This window comes from Uloborus diversus, chromosome 6 (assembly GCF_026930045.1).
Source record: "Uloborus diversus isolate 005 chromosome 6, Udiv.v.3.1, whole genome shotgun sequence".
NCBI classification, from domain to species: Eukaryota; Metazoa; Arthropoda; class Arachnida; order Araneae; family Uloboridae; genus Uloborus; species Uloborus diversus.
This window is the reverse complement of record NC_072736.1, coordinates 23888035-23907956: the sequence shown is the minus strand read 5'-3', so window position 1 is coordinate 23907956 and position 19922 is coordinate 23888035. Positions and strand designations below refer to the sequence as shown.

Here is a 19922-nt window from a genome sequence, read left to right as displayed (position 1 = left end):
GTATTGTAAAACCATAATTTTCGCTAAAATCCATTGATATTACAGCAATGTATGATGAAACAGTTTCTTTTGAATTTTTGAAAAATGAAGTTTGCGATTTGGCTATCAGTGCATGTGGAATCAATTTGTTCAATTTTTCAACCAATATATCAATGAATTCTGTCACTGAGCTTGAACATCTTATCATTTCAGTACGATCTGTAGTAACCCACTGGCTGTACTCAACAAGTTCTTCATTTTCATAATTTTCGAATTTAGACTCTAAAAACTGGATTAGGTTGGTTTTTGATGGGCAGTCATCACAATGTCGCAGCATGCATTCTCTTTTTGTGTCCTGGCAAACAATGAAGGACATAAGTTTTTTATAATCTTCTACTACTCCCGCCCCCTTAATTAGCAAAATTACATTTTGGTGAATTGTGCATACACACACTAAATGTGTGCCACTAGCACCAGCCAAAACACACCACTTTGGTCTTAATGAACAGAACTTGGACAAATCTATCTTCATATTTGGGTATTCTATTTTAAATTTTAAATACAGTTCCCTGAGGTTACACAAAATTAAGCGTTTTCTTTCGTAAACGTTTTTTCGAACACTCACAACATCCTTCATTCCAAGCAGAATTCTAGAATGTTCGCTACTTTGATAAAACTGTTCTACTAATTGAAATAGTTTCAGAACTTAACATTTTCCCCCGTCTTGGCTCCGGTTCTGCTAAAAAACCTTTATCTTAAAACGGTTTTTGTGCTTCGCGAACTGTGTAATCAGAAGCATTGAAAGTCTGTATTATTTTCCTTTTTGGCCACATCAATGCAGCTGGAATTGTCAACATTTGAATTTTTTTTTTTTGGGGGGGGGGAGCATTGCTTAAGTCTTTCTTAATAATGGAAATAAGTTGATCTAGATCTTTGGATTTTTGAATAATATCTTTTTCTGGGACATCTTTTTCTTCTGGCAAATTAACTTCAAGAATATTTTGAATTTTTTCTTTTACAGTTTCATGCACTCTCTGTAGCTTTTCTTTGCCATAAGATGGTTTGCTGTGTTCTCCAAGTGCATGTAATTTCACTGGGGAGCATCCTATATCATGCAAAGAAGAATTCAGTTCCTCGATTTGTCTTTTTTTTTTGTAATTTTTTTAACTCATTAAGATTCAATCCATCATCTTCTTCTTCTGAGGAATTTCTGCTTTCACTGGTTTTTTCAATATCGTCAGAAAATTCATTCAATTGAGAAAACTTGTTCTTGCAATTCGCACAAAGCTTCTGTCCTGGTTTCACTTGAAATCCTTTTGCTGAAATAGTCCTACTTAGTTCTAAAGTTACAATGCGAAGTCCTTTCTGAATTGAAGATTTGTGTTTTTCAAAAGGATCACAACAACACTTTTGTAAAAATTCATACTTTTGCAAATACACACATTGATGATGAAGACAAATAGTTTTTAACTTATTGCTTGCACCTGTTCTTAATTTCAATAAAGTTAACTCAGATTCAGAGAAGTTTTTAGTACTCTTTGTGTCCTTTTTCTTGATAAATTCAACAAATGACAATCACTATGCGTAACTTCTCCAACGCTACATGTCTCCATTTTTAGTTTACAGCCATGCAAAATCAAAATTTTACTAGCAATTTTTTTTTAAACGACAATATTAAAACAAAAACTTTTCACTTCTAATTACAACTAAAAATACTGTAATTGGAAATAAGAATCAGTTAAAGTATTAAAGCTTTTGAATGACTGACTGGTTAAGGTTTGTAGTTCTGTTTCTATGATGATTTCATGTGTGGGAAACCCTAAGTACAACTGCACAATCTCCAATCATATAATATGTGGTATGAACTTGTATATTTTACACAAGTCAAGGCCATATGTTCTGTTTCAAAAAGACCTAACTTTTTCAGACAAGTTTCATGTATGAGCTCTCAAGGGAGGAGAGGGGCTCAATGAGCCTCTCAAGAGAGAGGCTCATTGGGCCTCTCAAGGGGTTTGTGCAGCTACTTTGTTTATTTTCATTCATCACTTGGAAGTGTAGGAGGAAGGGAGGGGGAGCTCTTATTTATTACTTGATGAATAAAGATGAATGACAGTGGATTATCCTGGTTGATCACTTTTTTTTTCTTTCTTTCTGTTTTTTTGGCTTAACATTTTGGTTTTGAAGTTCCCAGAGAAGTTAGTTGAAACAATTTCTATCTTTAAAGATTAAAAAAATGATGAAGGAAGGGAAAAATTACAAAGGTGATTTTTAAATGTGATAAAATGAATTTTTAAGATCATAAATAGAAGAAAAAAAGGGGGGGGGGGATATTATCAGCTCAATTTTTGAAAGTATTAGTTCACTTATCTGCAGTTAAAAGATTTTTTAACATTATGTATGTTCCTTGAGGTAAGTTGATGATTTTCATTGCAATAAACATGTTCATCGGATGTTCATCATTGCACTTAATTTTTGTAATCACAAGTTTTAAATGTAATTTTTACCATTTATGTGTTGTATATTCAATCTAATTTTTCATCCAGACAAAATTGCATAATAGTAGTCAGATTTTTACCCTTTGAGAGCAAGGCTGGTGTTAATGTTTTTTTTCTTCATGCAGCTATCTTAAAAAATGTTTTGTGCCCCTTGTTGAAATGAATTAGTGTAAAAACCACCTAAATTATTTTTTTATGTGATAAAATAAATCTTTTAGATCAGAAATTAAAAAAAAATGAAGGGATTATTTACCCATTTGGAGATATCTCATTTTAAGTATAGCTCCCAACTTTCTCAAAAAAATTAATAAATTGTACTTTAGGAATTTTTTATATTTTTTTATTGATAATTATTGATGAAATTGTATTTTTCTGTAATCCTTGCATAATCAGGTTTATTAAAAAAAAAATTCAACAATATTCGTTGGTAAATAGGGAAGTTATAATTTATTTTCTGCATAAATGCAAATTAGTTTTCACGCGCACCATCGGCAAAAATCGTAAAATTCAGAAAACTTTCACATTCCATAAAATCTAAACCGTTCGAGATACAGCAAAAAAATTTTGCATTTTCTCATAACCTTATAAAAGGAACAATTGTGCCAAATTTCACCAAAATCTGAGACTATGGGTGTCATGACTGGGTTGAAGTGACATGGATTGACCCATATTAGGATCTTTATCACAAGTAACTTGTATGTTTTGAAACATAAATTAATTTGGGAAACCTTTAATATTTAAATGGTTTTAATTAAAATAGCTAACAAATAAATCCTGGAGAAGAACAAGTTTTAATTTTTAGTGCCAACTGCTTAAAGTTTTAGACACGTATATTGTTTTTTTTTCCCTTTTAGTACGGAGCAATTATGTGCAAAATAAGCCGAAGTTTCGTGATGGTAACATTATTCTATTTCTGAAATACATTTACACTAAAAAGAATAAAATAACAGAATTAAAAAAAATACTAAGCACTTTTCATAATGCACTCAAAAGGACAAAATAACTTTTCTGGATCAGAAAGGACAATTTAAGTATTCCTTTAGCTTTCAAAAATTCCAAGAAATTGACACTAAAACGAAGAAAAGAGCAGTTCTAGTCATTTCAAACAAAACTTTTCCAATAAGAAAAATATGCATATTTCAACACTCAAAAGTTATGATTGAAAGCTAGATGATAATAAGAAATTCTCTTCATAACTTGAGCCGCACTTTTCTTCGTTTGTGGTGTCACTTCCTTGGAGTTTTTGAAAACTACAGGAATATTTAAATTTTCCTTTCTGACCTAGAAAAGTTATCTCAGCAAAAACAACCCTATTGTAAAAATTTCCCCACCAAGAAAACCTTTAACTCTTCCCCTCAAAAAAGAAAGCCTCCATCCTAAACCAAAAAACCCTCAGCCTTAAAAAATCCTGATATCTAGTTTGCCCGCGAAGTACCTGCAAAACTATCATCCTCCCTGTTCTCCTCTTTAATCACACCTACTTCCATTAGAACCTCCTCTTACCTTCAACTCCTCAGAAATATGGATCAATCCTTCAAATTGTTTATCTTGTTTGGCGGGAAGCTTTTCTAATTGAGGTGGTTGCTTGGTGAGCAAAAAGCTTCCAGCCAAACTAGATAAAGAATTTAAAGGATTGATCCATATTTCTGAGGAGTTGAAGGTGGGAGGAGTTTCTAACGGAAGTAGGTGTGATGAAAGAGGAGAACAGGGAGGATGATAGTTTGGCAGATACTTGGCAGGCAAACTAGATATCATGACTTTTTAAGGGTGAGGGTTTTTTGGTTTAGGATGAAAGCTTTCTTTTTTGTGGGGAAGAGTTAAAAGTTTTCTTGGTGGGGACATTTTTACAACAGGGTTGTTTTTGCTGAGATATCACATTGTTTTGCATTCATATTATTACTTTGTCTGTATTTTTAGAATTGAGAATTTCAAGTCATAAATATTCAATTGAAACAACGTTGTTTTGTGTTTTTAAGGAACAATAATGGCAAGCTTAATTTTACGTCATGTTATTTTCTGACCAGTAAGATTCTATGTTCGTTTGGTGAGAATTGGGCCGTTTAAATTTTATTGCAATCCTTGTATCCTCTCTGTTGCAAAGAAAACTGCTCGAATAATAAAATACTATATTTTAAATTATATTGTTTTCAAGTATTTTCCAACTTTGTAATAAATTCTATTACAGCTTCTTTATTTGACGGATAATTCAACATTTCCATGAAGTTTTATTTTTTTAATGTCTTACAACTTGCGGGCTATTTTAATATAGCTTTTCAGTTGTTATTTGATGACTCTTTTTTTTTAAATCGTGGATTATTTTACGTTTTATGGGATAATTTTAACTGTTGAGTTATCTTTCTTTTGATGGAACTCTTTGTCTTGTTTAATACCTAGTTTTGTTTAAAAGTTCACTGAAAAGACAATATAACGTATGTTATGACCAATCAAAAAAAAAGCAAGTCTTTAAATATTTTAAATTTGAATGTGTCAGAAGATGTATGCAACTGTACTCTACGTCAAATCGCGGATATCACAAATTTGCCACAGAGACTGCGTATGAGTGTGGACTTAGATCATTTCAAAAGTCTTGCTTAAATTAATTGCAAAAACTTTGTCTGTGAACAAATTACTGCAAAATACGGATATCTACACACATATTTCATATATTTCAATTCATAATGTGCTATGTTTGTGAAAAATGCATTAATTTAGAAAATAAGCAAACCAATAAATAAGTGCTATTTTTTGCTTTCAATTATAAAGTTAGTCGAGTCATTTTCATATGCGTATATGAGTTTCATATAAATGTCACGCAAAATATTCTAATGGTTTAGCCCCAGTTTCACCGACATTTAAAATTTCTTCCCCTTTAAATGTATCAAAACTGAAAAACAGGAAGGAAGGAAATCTCGTATTGGTAAATTTGGGGGGGAGGGGGACTGTATTCTAATCTCATTCTTTAACGTTTCTCCGTTTAAATATAAACAAACAACAGTCCACGCGCATGCCCAGTCGCTGTGGCAAATTTGTGATATCCGCGATTTAACGTTTAGTTTCAACTGTTAGGTCTGTTTTAGTAGTCTTGATTTAATTTCATTTCCAAAGACAACTTTTGAATAATTGTTAGAGCTTAGATCTGTTCTAGCCTTGCAATCAGGGGCGTAGCTAAGGGGGGGGTTTTGGGGACAAAACCCCCCCCGAAAAGTTAGTCTCAAAAAAAAGAGAAAAAGAAGAGAGAAGAGAAAGAAAAAAAAAAAGAAGAAAAGGGAAAAGCGATTTACATATATATATATTATATGTATATATATATATATATATATATATATATATATATATATTATATATGTATATATATATATATATATATATATATATATATATATATATATATATATATATATATATATATATATATATATATATAAGAAGTAACCCCCCCCGAAAGTCGGGTCTAGCTACGCCACTGCTTGCAATTGTAGTTAGAGATTAACAAACCCTATAAGCTGAGAGTAAGTACACAAGAATTTAGGGGAAATAAGTGATTTTCAAACTTTAATTACTCCTGCCCATGATGTCCCTGGAGTTTGAATTTTTGTATATGTCCTCAATGGCTCCTGAAGAATATGTACACAAAAAATCATTACCATAGACCCCCTGGGGGTCTGCAGCAGAACCCCGTGAAGGTACAATTTGGGGGGGGGGATAAAAACAAGGGGGGAGGGGAGGGGGGTCAAATGGCATAAAAGGCACATCAATAGGGCACAAGGAATGTGTGTGCGAAATTTCAGCTTGATTCATCTCTTCGTCTGGGCTGTAGCCCTGTCAAAGAAAGCGAAAACTTATTTGAACAGTGATTTTATAACTTAAATTCCTCCTCCCCCTGATGGTCCAGGGGATTGTATTTTGGTTTATGTTGTCAGAGGCCACTAGAGATTGAGTATACTAAAAATTAACACCGGGGGTCTTCATGGGACTGAGATACAGAGGGGTGAAAAACCCAGAAAACCCCAACTTGTTCTGTCGCATAAACTGTTCTTGGTCGCTTTTATTTTCTTTCGTCTTTCTTGGCGGTGGATTTGTTTTTGTTGGCTGCTGACGTTATGAAAAGCAGTGCCAAGGGGCGGTCCGTCCTGGGTGTTACTCGTGTGGGGGGGGGGGTGACACCCAAAGTGAAAATGCTAGGTTTTGAAAAACATGAAGCTAAAATGCATTTTTGAGACATTTTTGCATTTCCTGAAAATAATTGAATTCAGCTAGCATGACAATTACTAGTTTTTAGTATGTGCATAACTAGTGGGTGTGACCATAACTGGTCAAGCCAGTGTATCCCAATTTAATGCCCAAAAATATATAGATCATAATTGAATTTTGAATAAATTTTTTAATGAAAATTTCACAGCAATAAATATGCAATATCTGAGTTCTAACACCGTGAGACTTATTATTTTCCATAATTGAGCTGCAACATAACAGTTAAACAACAATCCTAATTTGCAAAAAAAAAAAAAAAAAAAGACCTTACCAAGCTCTTAACTAGTCATTTACCCTAGTTTCCATTAAGTTAGCAAAGTTAATTTTTAAATATTTTGTTTGTTTTCTTCCTTAGCTCTCCTAGTGGAAGTTCTTCTGCTTTTTCACAGTGGAGAAGTTGATGAAAACTTATATATGAATTCCTGTCTTCTTTTTTAACAAATGTAAAAATGTTGATTGTTTAAAGATGCTATTGAGAAAAACATGTTAACGTATCTGAACATAGTTAAATAAATTCTTCAATTTATGATTTGTGTTTTGAATTTTGACTTTACAATTTATTTTCTAGCCAACTTCAGGAAAGAAGAGGTTATCAATTTCTAAAGTATGTGTTTTTTGTTGAAAATGAATTAAAGAGGTGGGCGGGGGGGGGGGGGAGCATTCTATATATTACTCTTTACTGAAGGAACATTTTTTTTTAAACCAATGGATGGGACTGTGTCTAAGGTTCCATCAGGGGCATGCACAGAAATTTTGGGGCCTGTCACAAATGACTTTTACTGACCCCCCTCCACATCCCTACATATATTTCACCCCTCATTTTAAAAAACTCGGGTCCAGGCCAGCAGGTGTCCCCCCCTGTTCACGCCCCTAGGTCCCTTACCTTCATGTAAGCTGTATTCTTTAGCAGAGGCGTAGCTAGACCCGACTTTCGGGGGGGGGGGGGTTCTTCTTTTCTATATATATATATATATATATATATATATGAGTGTGTGTGTGTGTATATATATATATATATATGTATGTATGTATATATATAAATTTTTTTAGTATTAAAAAGAGAGGGAGGTGAATCTTACATACTTTGGAATGGGGTGCCCCAATTCCGATACTTGTGTCAAACAAAACAAAAGCAAAGAATTTATTTTTTAATGTTGTGGAAAATTTAACTTTTCTTTCTTTTCAATCCATTTAATTTAAAGTGAAATTTTCTAGCAATGTCTTGTCAAAACCAGTCTATCTAAATCAGGGGGAAACCAAATATCTGATGAGCGTGTTCCGTTCATTTCAGTGTGACTGTTTGATTTAGAGGCTAACACACATCTACAAAAGCTGGCATCCCTTGAAAGCTAATAGATACTTCCATTTCCGCCTGTAAACTGGATGTTTGACTTTCAATCTCATCGATGGTCAGACTATAAAGACTATTTTTATTTACTTGGTTTGCACTAGAAGTATGAAGCAAAATAAAAAAAGACTTCTTGATTTATAACCCGCAAAAAATGAAATTGCTTTTCATATCGTTATATTTGTATGTTGCTTTTTATGTATTTACATTTATGCTAATTCTTAAGCATTTAATAAAATTTGAATAAAAAAGTTAGGGAAGAAATGTTGGCGGTAGAAAGTTATTCGCTCAACATCATACCATCAGTTCTCCTTTCAAGTCTTTATTTTTAATTTTATTAGCTGTTTTAGAATTTACATAAATATCTTTTTGAGAGAGCAACAGCAATTTCGGGTATTATAAACAGAAGTCTTTTTTCTTTCCTACTTTTTAATCCGAACCAAGCTAATAGAAGTAATCTATATTCATTTCGTTTTTAAACCTTTTATTCATGTAATGCTATGCAGTTTTTCTTTTGAATTAAAATAAAATTACCTTCAGAAGGGTCCGATGGGACTAATACTGCTTTGCAGACTGTACTTCGTTTTCTTCACACGACATTAACTTTCTCTTTTTAGAGCAATCCTTTTCGTCATTTTAATTTTTTTTCTTTGGATTGCAAAAAGCTTGTTATCGGTTTTTCTCCTTCATTATGCAACAACTCTCACTTTGTACTATTTTAAACAGACTGTACGTTTCCAAAAGAAAATGCAGTAAATACTGGCTGAAAAATCAATGTGATTGCAATGGATACTCTGGTTAGCTACGGTCGTTTTGACTATGGCCTATGACACACACGAGACCAGACCAACAAAAACCTCTATCGTCTCGAATTCCGGTTATGCTATCATTTTTGGATTCAAAGCCCAATGATCTTTAAAGCAGCAAACAAAAACATTTTCTTCAACTCAGAAACAGAGGAATTGTCTTCAAGAGCTGAGGAGGTAGTGGAAAAAGGGAGAAATGTGTTCCACGAATAGGCTTTCCAGGAAGATTAACCAAAGGACAGTCGTTTTGCGCACTTTCTTGGAAGAAGAGTAAAGGGGTGAAATTCACAGGTTTGACATGTAAAATGAACATTTCAAGATCATGGTTAAAGGTCATTCAAGTTAAAAGCCATTTCGCTTTGTTATCTGGATTAGTACTGTTCTTTGGTTGCTCTCTTTCTTAAAATTGTGATTCCTTAGAAAACCGAAATGATTGGAGTGAAAAGAAAGTATAAGTTTTTTTCAAGTGATGAAAAAAGGAAAATCGTAGAATACTGGGCAAGTTAGATTTGCAGCAATTGCTAACCTCAAGATCCTTCAAGATAATGAATCAAAAAAAAAAAAAAAAAAAAAAAAATCAGGGACTAAAAAGCAGTAAAAGATTTTTTCTTGAAAAAGATATGCTTCAAGTTTCTTTTACTGTCAAAATGATTCCTTAAACTCCCCATAAAGCACTTAATAATGTAATAATAGAATAAATACCAAACAAAACTAATAAAGAGGAATTTTAATCAAGAGTCCATATTGTCTTTAGTATCGATTTCAAATTTTCATCATCATATTTCAAATTTCTATAAAAGGTTTCTTAAAGCCCCAGTATCTCAAAACCTCTTTATCTCGATTTTTTTCTTTAATGTGAAATTCGAAATATACAGATTCGACTGTATGCAATATTCCCACAGCGCCGCTCATAAAATTAAACAAATTTAACAATTTGCAGAATCTATGACAAAGAAAGGCTGCATATACGTGGATTTAACAAATCAGTCTCATTTCTAAAGCAAAGTGCCAAATTTTACTCAATTATCAAAAAATTGTCGCAGCAGAGGGAGGCGTCTTTATGCTTGAGGATTACACATGGAGCAGATTTTCAAAGGCATTGGAGGGTGGGGGGGAGCAAAGTGAATTTTTGACTTTTGTTACTCAGAAAAAAGTCGTTTTGATTATTTTTCTTTTTCTTCTTTTTTTTTCTTTTCTCTTCTTTTTCTTTTTTTTCAAGACTAACGTTTCGGGGGGGGGTTGTCCCCCCCCCCCACCCGTAGCTACGCCCGTGTTCTTTAAGAAAGAAGCTATGCGGAAAATCAGTAATTTTTGCGTAAATTGACAAGTTTTTCTTATCTAGCTATTTTTTTCACCCTATACAAGGAATGAAATACAAAACTCTTAGTTTAAAATATATTGTAATAAAACTAATATCACGGGGTTACTTACTGGAAATGCATTGGATTTTTTTACATGCTGTAAGTGCTGGAACTGTACTGAAATTTTTATTAAAGTATTGCAAAAATATATAAAATTGAATAGAATATGTACCGTCGACTTGAACTGGGGTCTGAGGTGTAAAATATATTGCAATCTATTCTGCCATGGGAAGATAAAGCACAGTGTCTGCAAATTTTTCTTTTTGCATTTTTGTCATCTATTGTACTTTACACTAGCGCAGCCAGAAATACCTTCTGGAAGCAAGGGGTTTTTCGATCAAAAATGCCTTCTGGAGAGGGTTTTTGATCAAAAATACCTTCTGGAGTCGGTTTTGTGATCAGAAATACCTTCTGAAAGGAATTGTTTGATTAAAAATACCTTCTGAAAGTGGTTTTTGATCAAAATAGCCCTTTTATATGCATAAAGTACTGTATTAGAATTTGCATTTATATTAAAACCAATGCCTCTGGGGGATGTTTTCGCCCTTAAGACCCCCATTCCCCCCCCCCCTTTGCTGCGCCACTGGTACTTTAGCTTATTGTACAAGCTTGCTCTTTTGGTTTCCACTGAAAATAAAGCACCAAAAAAAAAAAAAACCGTGAAATTCTAACCTTTCCCGTTTTTAGTAGGAATTACATAATGCATTCCATCAAACATTTAAAAATTCATTTCTACAGATACTGTCCTTTAACTTCCCCCATAGCCGCAGGCCCAGTTCTTGGCGTAAGTGACCTGTGACACCGCCTAGGACGGTAAATTTCATGATAGTAAAATGTATTTAGGCAAAAAAATGAAAATTCTCAGATGTATTCCTTAGGGTTTTTTTTTTTTTTTTTTTTTTGCCAGTATGCTCAGTGAGTTAAAATATATATATATATATTGTGTCAAGACCAAGGGTGGTAGATCTTGTTGACATCGCCTGGGGCGGCAAAGCAACTAGAGCAGGCCCTGCATGGCAGTATGCACTTGATATGTACTGTGATGCCAAAATGCAATTTGATTTAAAGCAAGTTCTTGACTAAGCTCTTTTAATAGGGTTCGTACGCTTCGGGAGAACCTGGAATTATCAGGGAAAATGCGATGGTTAAAAATGTCAGGGAATTTTTCAATTTTGGCCCCAAATTTTTTTTTCCAAGGGAATTTTGTATTATGAGATCTAATCTTCGTTTTCATCGATGTTTCCTGAAAAAAATTCAAAATTTTGGGGCAAAATGAGGCTAGCAGTTAAAAAGTGGCGACCCCCTCAAAAATAAAAAAAAATGAAAAACCTTCCGCAATCGCCAGTTTTGGTTATCAATAGTTCCCAAGAAAAAAATTCCTCCGTTGAACAAGAATTATGCACAAACTCAACAGGAGAGAAAAAAATTTACTGCTTTAGAAGCACAAGCCTGAGGATGAGAGGGTCGATCGGGGAAAACCATTTTTTCCCCCATCGAAATGTCTTTCAGAACGTGTGAAACGTAGTCGCCATCTTTGGTCATTCACAAGATGGAAGTAAAATGCCTTATGCTTAAATGCCTATTTTTCTAAAAACAAAGCAGAATTGGATGTTTTCCTGAACTAATGAAAATAACGGAAAATGTGCTGCAAATTGTTTTTTTTTTTCTTTTTTTAAATTTTTACTTATGCAATTTTCTTCAGAAGTGAAAAAATTTTGTTCTTAAAACTTAATCTTATCCTCATTGCCTTGGACACAAATGTGCAAAAAACTTTTCAACTGATTTGTAGTTTCATCAAGATTTATTATTTTTAAATTGTTTTCATGCTACAAATTCAAAAATTTGACATAGAAGAGTCATTCTTTGTCAAGTGACCTAGGAGTCCCTGCTCGACCATCTTTGATTTGGATGAAATTTTATAGAGGCGTAGAGATACCTTTGAAACTAACTTAAGCAAATTTTCAGCTTCCTAGATCCAAATCCTGAGGATCTAGGATCTCCGAAAAATTTAATCCAAAACGGCGGATCAGCTTTTTGTGCCAAATTGCCAAATTTAGACTAAGTTTACAGAAAATTTTATCACACTGAAAGCCTGTAATTTCAGGCTCTTAAGGTACAGTTGGCTGTTAATGCATTCAAGTATTTTTGGAAATTTGAGCTCAGATTTTTTATAGCACGCGTGTAAACTCGTGAAAAAGCGCGGCGGGGAAATTTTTTCCTGAATTCCCTGTTATCATAAAATTTTAACAAAAATAATTAAAAGGCTCGTACTTCATGATTACATTGTAAAAGTACTTGTTTTTAATGGATTACAGTTTCAGAGCTTAAATATCTATTTTCTAAAAGATATTGTCATCCAAAGTGGCTATCAAAACCGTTCAAGTAAAAAATAGCTTGTTTTCAAAGCGCTGTAGCTGAAGTTTGTCACCTCGCATCTTTTCGTTAATACCATTAGAAAGAACATATTTTCTCCTTTCAAAATACTTTTTCTTCGATAGTAGTCTTTCAAATAAGGCTAGAAAAAGGAATTTGAAATTCTGTGACAGATTCGTAACGAATTGCCATGTTTAAGCTCAGATTACGGGAAATTTTATCACACTGCAAGCCTGAAATTTTAGGAGCTCAAAGTACTTTTGGTTTTTAATACGTTCCAATATTTTTATGAATTTGAATTCATTAACTTTTGTGTCGTACACATGCAGAGTCACAAGAAAAACGCAGTGGAGAAACGTTTTCCTAGATATTAAAATGTCATAAATTCTGAACAAAATTGATTCAAATGCTCTTACCTTGCAATTCTATCGTCAGTATACATGCTTTTAATAGGTTATAGTTGCAGAGCATAAATATTGATTTCTAAACGATATTGGCATCCAAAGTGGCTGTCTAAATCGTTCACATGAAAAATAGCCTATTTTTCCTATTCCTATTCAGAGTCACAACTGACTACAACTGTATTTATGTCGAGGACTGCATACTAAGTGCCTTGCCTCCATTATTTTATGTACCGATAGATGGCAGCACCATCACCGGATCGAACAGTTAATGAGAATTTAGAACTAGTCCAGGAGATAATAGCTACCTGGTGCTAGCACCCCCAGAGGTATCGTTTCACTTGGAGGACATTGAGACCACGAGCATATTTAACGTCGCCCAGTCCCCTTTAATGACGACGGTGGGTCTTCGACCATCGAGGTTCGAACCCATGACCCTCCAGTCTCGAATCCGATACTCTACCGATCGGGCTACCACGGCCCAGCCTATTTTTAATGCGCTGTAGCTCAAGTTTGTCCCATTGCATCTTCTCTTTGTTGCTGCCATTAGAAAGAAGATATTTTTTCATACAGAAATATTTTATTCTCTTGTAATATTTTAGCGGCCCTTTAACTTCAAAATATTTTAGTGGCCGCACAATTTGCCACCCCCTAAGTACGGCCCTGCGTCAATAAACACTGCCTACAATCGTATTTTTAGGGCTTTAATTTCTAGAAATTTCTACTGAGACCCCTATACCCTAAAGAAAGTCTAAAGTTGCGTTTCTAAAACTAAAAGTTTTAAAATTTTGACCGAACCCCTTTTCCTATCAGATCAAAAATGTTTTTTTTTTTTTTTTTTCCAATGTGCCCCCTAAAACTTTTTTCTGGTTACGTCACTGCACGCAGGGAAGAATTCCAAGAAATTTGGTAGGAACCAAGCAAAAGAGGTGCCTTTTGTTTGATTTTAAACAGTTATATTCTCAGAATTTCATCTGCTTCAATGATACAAAAGAAACGAATGTTTTGGAGACTGGGAGATAGGGATACTTTCGTGCCCTAGGAAAAAGTTGAGAATTGTTGCAATGACCCTCTGTTTTGTGTGTCTGTGACTGTGCATCTACGTATTTTCCTGCGTATTATCCGAGGGCGACCTATAATCCGCAGATCCTAAAATCGACCTGAAGCAAAAAAAGCTTCGTATAATCTGCGGATAATACGATGTAAAAAAAAAGTTTTTATTTAACACACTAATTGAGCAACTAAACTAAAAAAGTAATTACTTTAAAGGTATAATCAAAATTAATCTGAAATATGAACTAAAAAACTAGTGATTTCTTTTTGAAATCATGATTATGGTACGCTAATTACTTGAAAAACAAAGAGTCAATACAAAGGAGCAAACGGTCTTCTCTGGTGCAAATAAGGCTTCGTCTTTAACTGTATTGTTGTTTATTTTACATGATCTGAATCGCGTAAGAGGAACATTCAAGCAATGCAAAAGAAGCAACATACAGGCAGCAAAAGAATATCCAAGCTATGTAAAATAAACAACATTCAGCCAGCAAACGGGCTCGATCGGTGAATCCTACTGTAAATATTGAGTTTCAGTGCGTTGGTGGGTGTTGAGAAAAAAAAAATCACAGATAATCCGCGGCAACGTATAATCTGCACCTCATTAACTTTGCATTTTTTAAACATTATACGTGGGAAAATACTAATTTACACGAAATGAAGGGGCGATTGCCCCGCTGCCCCCCAACCTTTTCCCCTGAGACCGTCCTACCTACACTTGATCAAGCAGTTCTAAGCACGAAACTAAAACAATTTTTACTTCTGATGCCAACTAAGAAGCAAATTTTCAAAAGCATTTTAGTATTATAACAGTATATATATATCTAAAAAGAAAAACAAGTAAAGAGAGAGATTCATGAAATACACCGCCAGGCTCAGTCAATTCCAGCCGAGGACTGCAGTTTCGTGCTTATTAGCACTCATCAGCCCGGCATAGGAGTGACTGAGCTGGAGGTGGAAAACCCCTTAAGGAAGCCAAGAGTGCCAAACAAACCGGTAGCTAATACAGAATTAGCACTGATCAGACGAGTGACCGAAGCAACCGAGGACTGCAGTTTCGTGCTTATTAGCACTCATCAGCCCGGCATAGGAGTGACTGAGCTGGAGGTGGAAAACCCCTTAAGGAAGCCAAGAGTGCAAAACAAACTGGTAGCTAATACAGAATTAGCACTGACCAGACGAGTGACCGAAGCAATGGTTCGGTTCAACTCGAATACTGAAGGCAATGCAGGTATATTCAGTAAGTTACCGCCCTATAGCCAGGGCTAAGGCAGAAATACATGAGGTAGTACAGGCGGTGTATTTCATGTATTTCTGCCTTAGCCCTGGCTATAGGGCGGTAACTTACTGAATAAAGAGAGAGATTATACTCATTATTCTTACTACTTCATTCAGTGTTGCGCACAAGGGGAGGGTCGAGGGTGTCCGTTCTTCTCCCATCGCCCATGATTTTTTTTAAGCAGATATAAGACTATATATAATACTAGATATAAGACTATATATAATCCTATGTAAGATAAACACCAGTAGTGACCAAGAGGTATTAACTCTTGCACGTTTAAATCCACTGGGAAACCTGAAATCCAATTTTTTCAACTATAAACCTTGAAGTGGCCACTACTGGTGTGTTTACCTTATGTATTACGTAAAATAATTCCATGAAAAGGTAACAATAATTTCAAATTTGAAAAATGTTTTTACTGATACTATGTTTATACTTATAGGTATAGACACCGATTTAAATAAATACAAATAAAATGGGAAAAAAGGTTAGCTTCGCTCCCCCCGCTCCTTATCCATGCTATGAGATCCTGAAAAGGACCCTTTTTGTTATTAGCCACCGTAATAAATGACGATAATCATTAACAATTTTTACATTGGGACTAATCAGTTAATATTACGTTTTTACCTTTTTATTTTTATGCAACTTTTTCGTATTTGTCTAAAGGAGAAAAAATTATTTTTCAGCGCTTGACCAAATCGGCCTAGACCGGCCCTGCATTGACGAGAAATTCGCCCGAAAATGAACGAGCCAACTTTCCCTCATGGCAACCATCGATTCTCTAAAAGCAGGCTGTATTTCTCTCTCGATCATCGTCGGCTCAAAATTATTTCAGAAAAGCATTTTTAAGAGTTGAAACCATGTTTTTAAATTTGAAATAAAAATATAACTATTGTAAAAACGAGAGCGATTTAGCTGACATAAAAAGGATATCAAATTCATTCCGTCCAATTCTAAGACGTTATATGTGTTTCAGTAAGTTGTATCGTTATTTTTTTCTAACAGAAACATTATGTTAAATTCAAGCACGTTTTTCCAGTATGTAAGTGAAAAAAATAGGGAAAAAACTCTATAAATGAATTTCCAGAAAATCCGCTGAGGATTATTTTATTTAAAATCATCAGCCACTCGACTTGACCATTTCAGATTTTTATGAAACTTTTAGAAATCTTCCTCTTTGACTTCTTAAATTTAGATTTAATTAAAATTATCTGTTATTCATAATTGATGAAGTACTAATTTTAATCATTCGTTAAAGGGTACTTTTTTTTTACTTGCCAACGTCTTTAGTGTTTTAAAATGTTATAACTCAAGCAGGGATGAATTAGCCACAGAGCGAAGTAGCAAATGCTACGGACCCCACACCATGAGGGGAAAAAAATCTGAATAAAAAGAAAGATAGATCCTGTTGAATCTTTTGTTATTTTTTCAAACCTCCATAGGCGGCTGGTGCACCAAAAAAGTGGAGGGTCAAAAGGGGGGGGGGGGCAGTTGGGGGCTGTGACCTTTAAAGTTTTTTTTTTTTTTTTTTTTGTGAAATTTCGCTATATCACTGGCTTTTAATATTACTGATTAAATAACTTCTAAAAATATTTAATATGACATCAAAAATCGGGACGGATGGCCACTCTCGACTTTTCCCTTCCATTTCAAAACTCCATTCTTAAGAGATAAGATGAGAAAAGTACATTTATTTGGAATGTTCAGTTTTTAATTTCGTGAATTGAATCATTCTATCCTATAAAAAATCATTTTTCAAGCGATTATTAATTTTTAACTCTCAAAAGTGAGGGCCCGAAGTTACTTTTATTTTTGGAAGTGAGGGGGCGGTTGCCCCCCTTGCTCAGAGCCGGCCTTAGAACATGTGGGGCCCGATTGGAGAAATCTGGCGGGGCCCTTTACAGAATGGTTGTACAAATTCGAGAAGAGCCGGCCGATATTTCTGATTCGGGCAAGGCTTTGAAACTGCCGCAGTAATCCGTCGTCCTTCAAATTTCTACATCACGTTTGATTTTTACTTCTTTCTCCCTTAAGAAATGAATGAATGAATGGCCACAAAAATAAGAGTGAATTTTAAGAACGGAAGAAAAGTAGTTCTGAGAATCTTTATGCACAATCACGTGCAATTGGTGCACGAGAAAACTGGAGGGTCAAAAGAAGTGTGGGGGTTAGGGGACGGTGCTCTTGATGCTGATTTTTTCTTCCTTTTTTTGTAAAATTGGACGATATTATGGGACTTTAACATGACTGATTAAATGAGCTCCAAAAAATGTTCAATTTGGCCTCCTAAACCGGAACGGGTGGCCACCGTAGACTTCCCTCTTCCAATTCAAAGTACGATTATCGTGAAATAACATGAGAAAAATCCATTTTGTTGGAATTTTTAGTTTTTTTTTTCGTGGAATAAATCAACCCACCCAACAAAAGATCATTTTTCTATTGATTATTATTGTGCAACTTTGAGAAGTGAGGGGGAAAGCCCCCCCCCCCCCCCCACCCCGCAATTCGATCCGCCTATATGCGCAATCTATCGCAAAGGGAAAAGCACTAAAATTATAACATTGATGTAAGGGTAAAGTTTGAGTAGCCTCCTCCTGAATTTTTTGAAATTGAAGTCTTAAAAACGCATCTTCAGTCACGTTAGGAGATATGTCAGGGTTTGGTGGCTGCCCAAAGAAATTTTTTTGGTCTTGAAGATTTAAAAAACGAATTCCTGGTTGGATGTATAAACTTTAGAAGATGAATGGCAATTTGCTTTCTTTAGAATGGTTATGGAGATGTTTTACGCATATTAAGCACGCAGTATTTTAAGTTTATCATTTATTTATTTATTTTTCAGAATTGCACATACGTTCAGGGCCTGATTACTGAATAGGCCAACTAGGCCGTGGCCTAGGGCCCCTGATAGTTTGGAGCCCCAAATGGCTAAACTTACTTTAGTCTATGGCTAAAGTTGTTTCAATCAACGGCTAAAGTTATATAGTTTGAATACAGGGGGGCCCCAAAAGAGTATTTTGCCTAGGGCCTCTCGATACCTTATTTGGGCCCTGCATACGTTAGTGTTAATTGTGCATTAAAAAAATTTTCATTGCTGCTGAGTAATAAAAGTAGCTATATAAATGAAATAAATTAAGATAGCTTTGGAACTTACAGAAATTTCGGAGTCTCCGGTAAATTTCCGCATTGCCCATGTGTAAGTAAGATCCTGGAATAGGTGCCCTTGACATTGCTGATAATCATTAAAAATTTGTACTTTGGTTCAACACTACCTAGTTCCTTTCTTTTGACCGGAAGTTATAGGATATAGCGAATACTTTCTTAGATATGGATTTTAAAATGTTCAACTGGACATAAGTTTCATTTTTTTCTTCTGGAAATTTAATGGAGACTAGTAGTTTTGGACATATTTTTGCTAACTTTAATAGGGATGCTGAAATATATATGTAGCACTGAAAGTAGCTAAATACCCCCAGATTAAATATCAGTTCAGTTCATTTGAACGTTTTATTTCCTTTATTTTCTTATTCATTTTTGTGAGGAAAAAAAAAATTTTAGAGCGGGGCCCCATTGGGCTCTTTTGCTCTAATTGGCTTAAGGCCGGCTCTGCCCTTACTCGCAGTAAAGTCTAAAATTTCACGTTTTTTTTTTTTTTTTTTTTTTCCCCGATTTTTAACTAGATTGCGTTTGGCACTCAAGGTCACAAACGGATTAGAGATCCTATATACGGAGAGATTGGACAACGGCGCGCCGATCTCCGCCATGTTTAGTCCAAGTGTTGTCAGCTCGAAATGCTGTTCCGTGTGAATTTTTAGCTTTCCCAACGAATATGACATGAAATCTTTAAAGAACAGACTGATTTTTTTCCTCTTCGTATTTTTATTAAACGGAGTGAGCGCCAGGTCTGTCAATCCGGCGCCAATCGTTTCGCATCGTCATAGCGCGTACAAAGAAATTTTTATTTCTCAAAAATTTGTTAATAAAGATAGAAAACAAACAGATATTTGTGATCTGCACATTGCATTTCATAATAGATTCAGCTTCCAATTTTTTCGATACAATGTACAGTGATATTTGGGGCAGAAGATGCATTACGGTCTACGGAGCTACTAGCGAAGTTGTCCAATCTCTCCGTATTTAGGATCTCTACAAACGGATTATTTAATAGACCAGCGATTCCCAAAGTGTATTCCGAGGAACCCTTGAGTTCCGACGCGAGTGGCATAAATTCATTATTTCCTGCTATAGTTTCAGAGAAGGAGAAAATTACTGGGATAAAAAATACTGCTGCTATAAATTATAGTACGCGTTATTATATCATCGTTTTGCCACTGTTGATATTTTGTATTCTCTACCTAATAGTCCAGTTGCATACTTAAGGTAAAAGACACTCCGTGGGAAATTTCGTGAGGAAATTATGAGACCAATTCTAATACATTTCTAATGGCCTATATAACTATGTCTCACCGGGTGTTTTGTTTGAATTCGTGTCAGACGGCCTGTGTGACGTCATTAATCCAAGATGGCGGCTGCAGTAGATATTGATGAAAATTCTCGGTTTTAACACATTTTTGAG

At 34.7% G+C, this 19922-nt stretch overlaps 1 protein-coding gene across 1 annotated transcript in view; it reads left to right on the top strand.

The window, feature by feature from the left end:
* LOC129224280 (nuclear pore complex protein Nup214-like) overlaps positions 1 to 7239 on the top strand; it is a 124830-nt gene extending 117591 nt beyond the window's left edge. The window contains 1 exon segment of the mRNA XM_054858707.1: positions 7081 to 7239. Coding sequence (XP_054714682.1) covers positions 7081 to 7126 — 46 coding nt within the window. The 3' untranslated portion in view covers positions 7127 to 7239.
* Positions 7240 to 19922: the final 12683 nt, after the last annotated feature.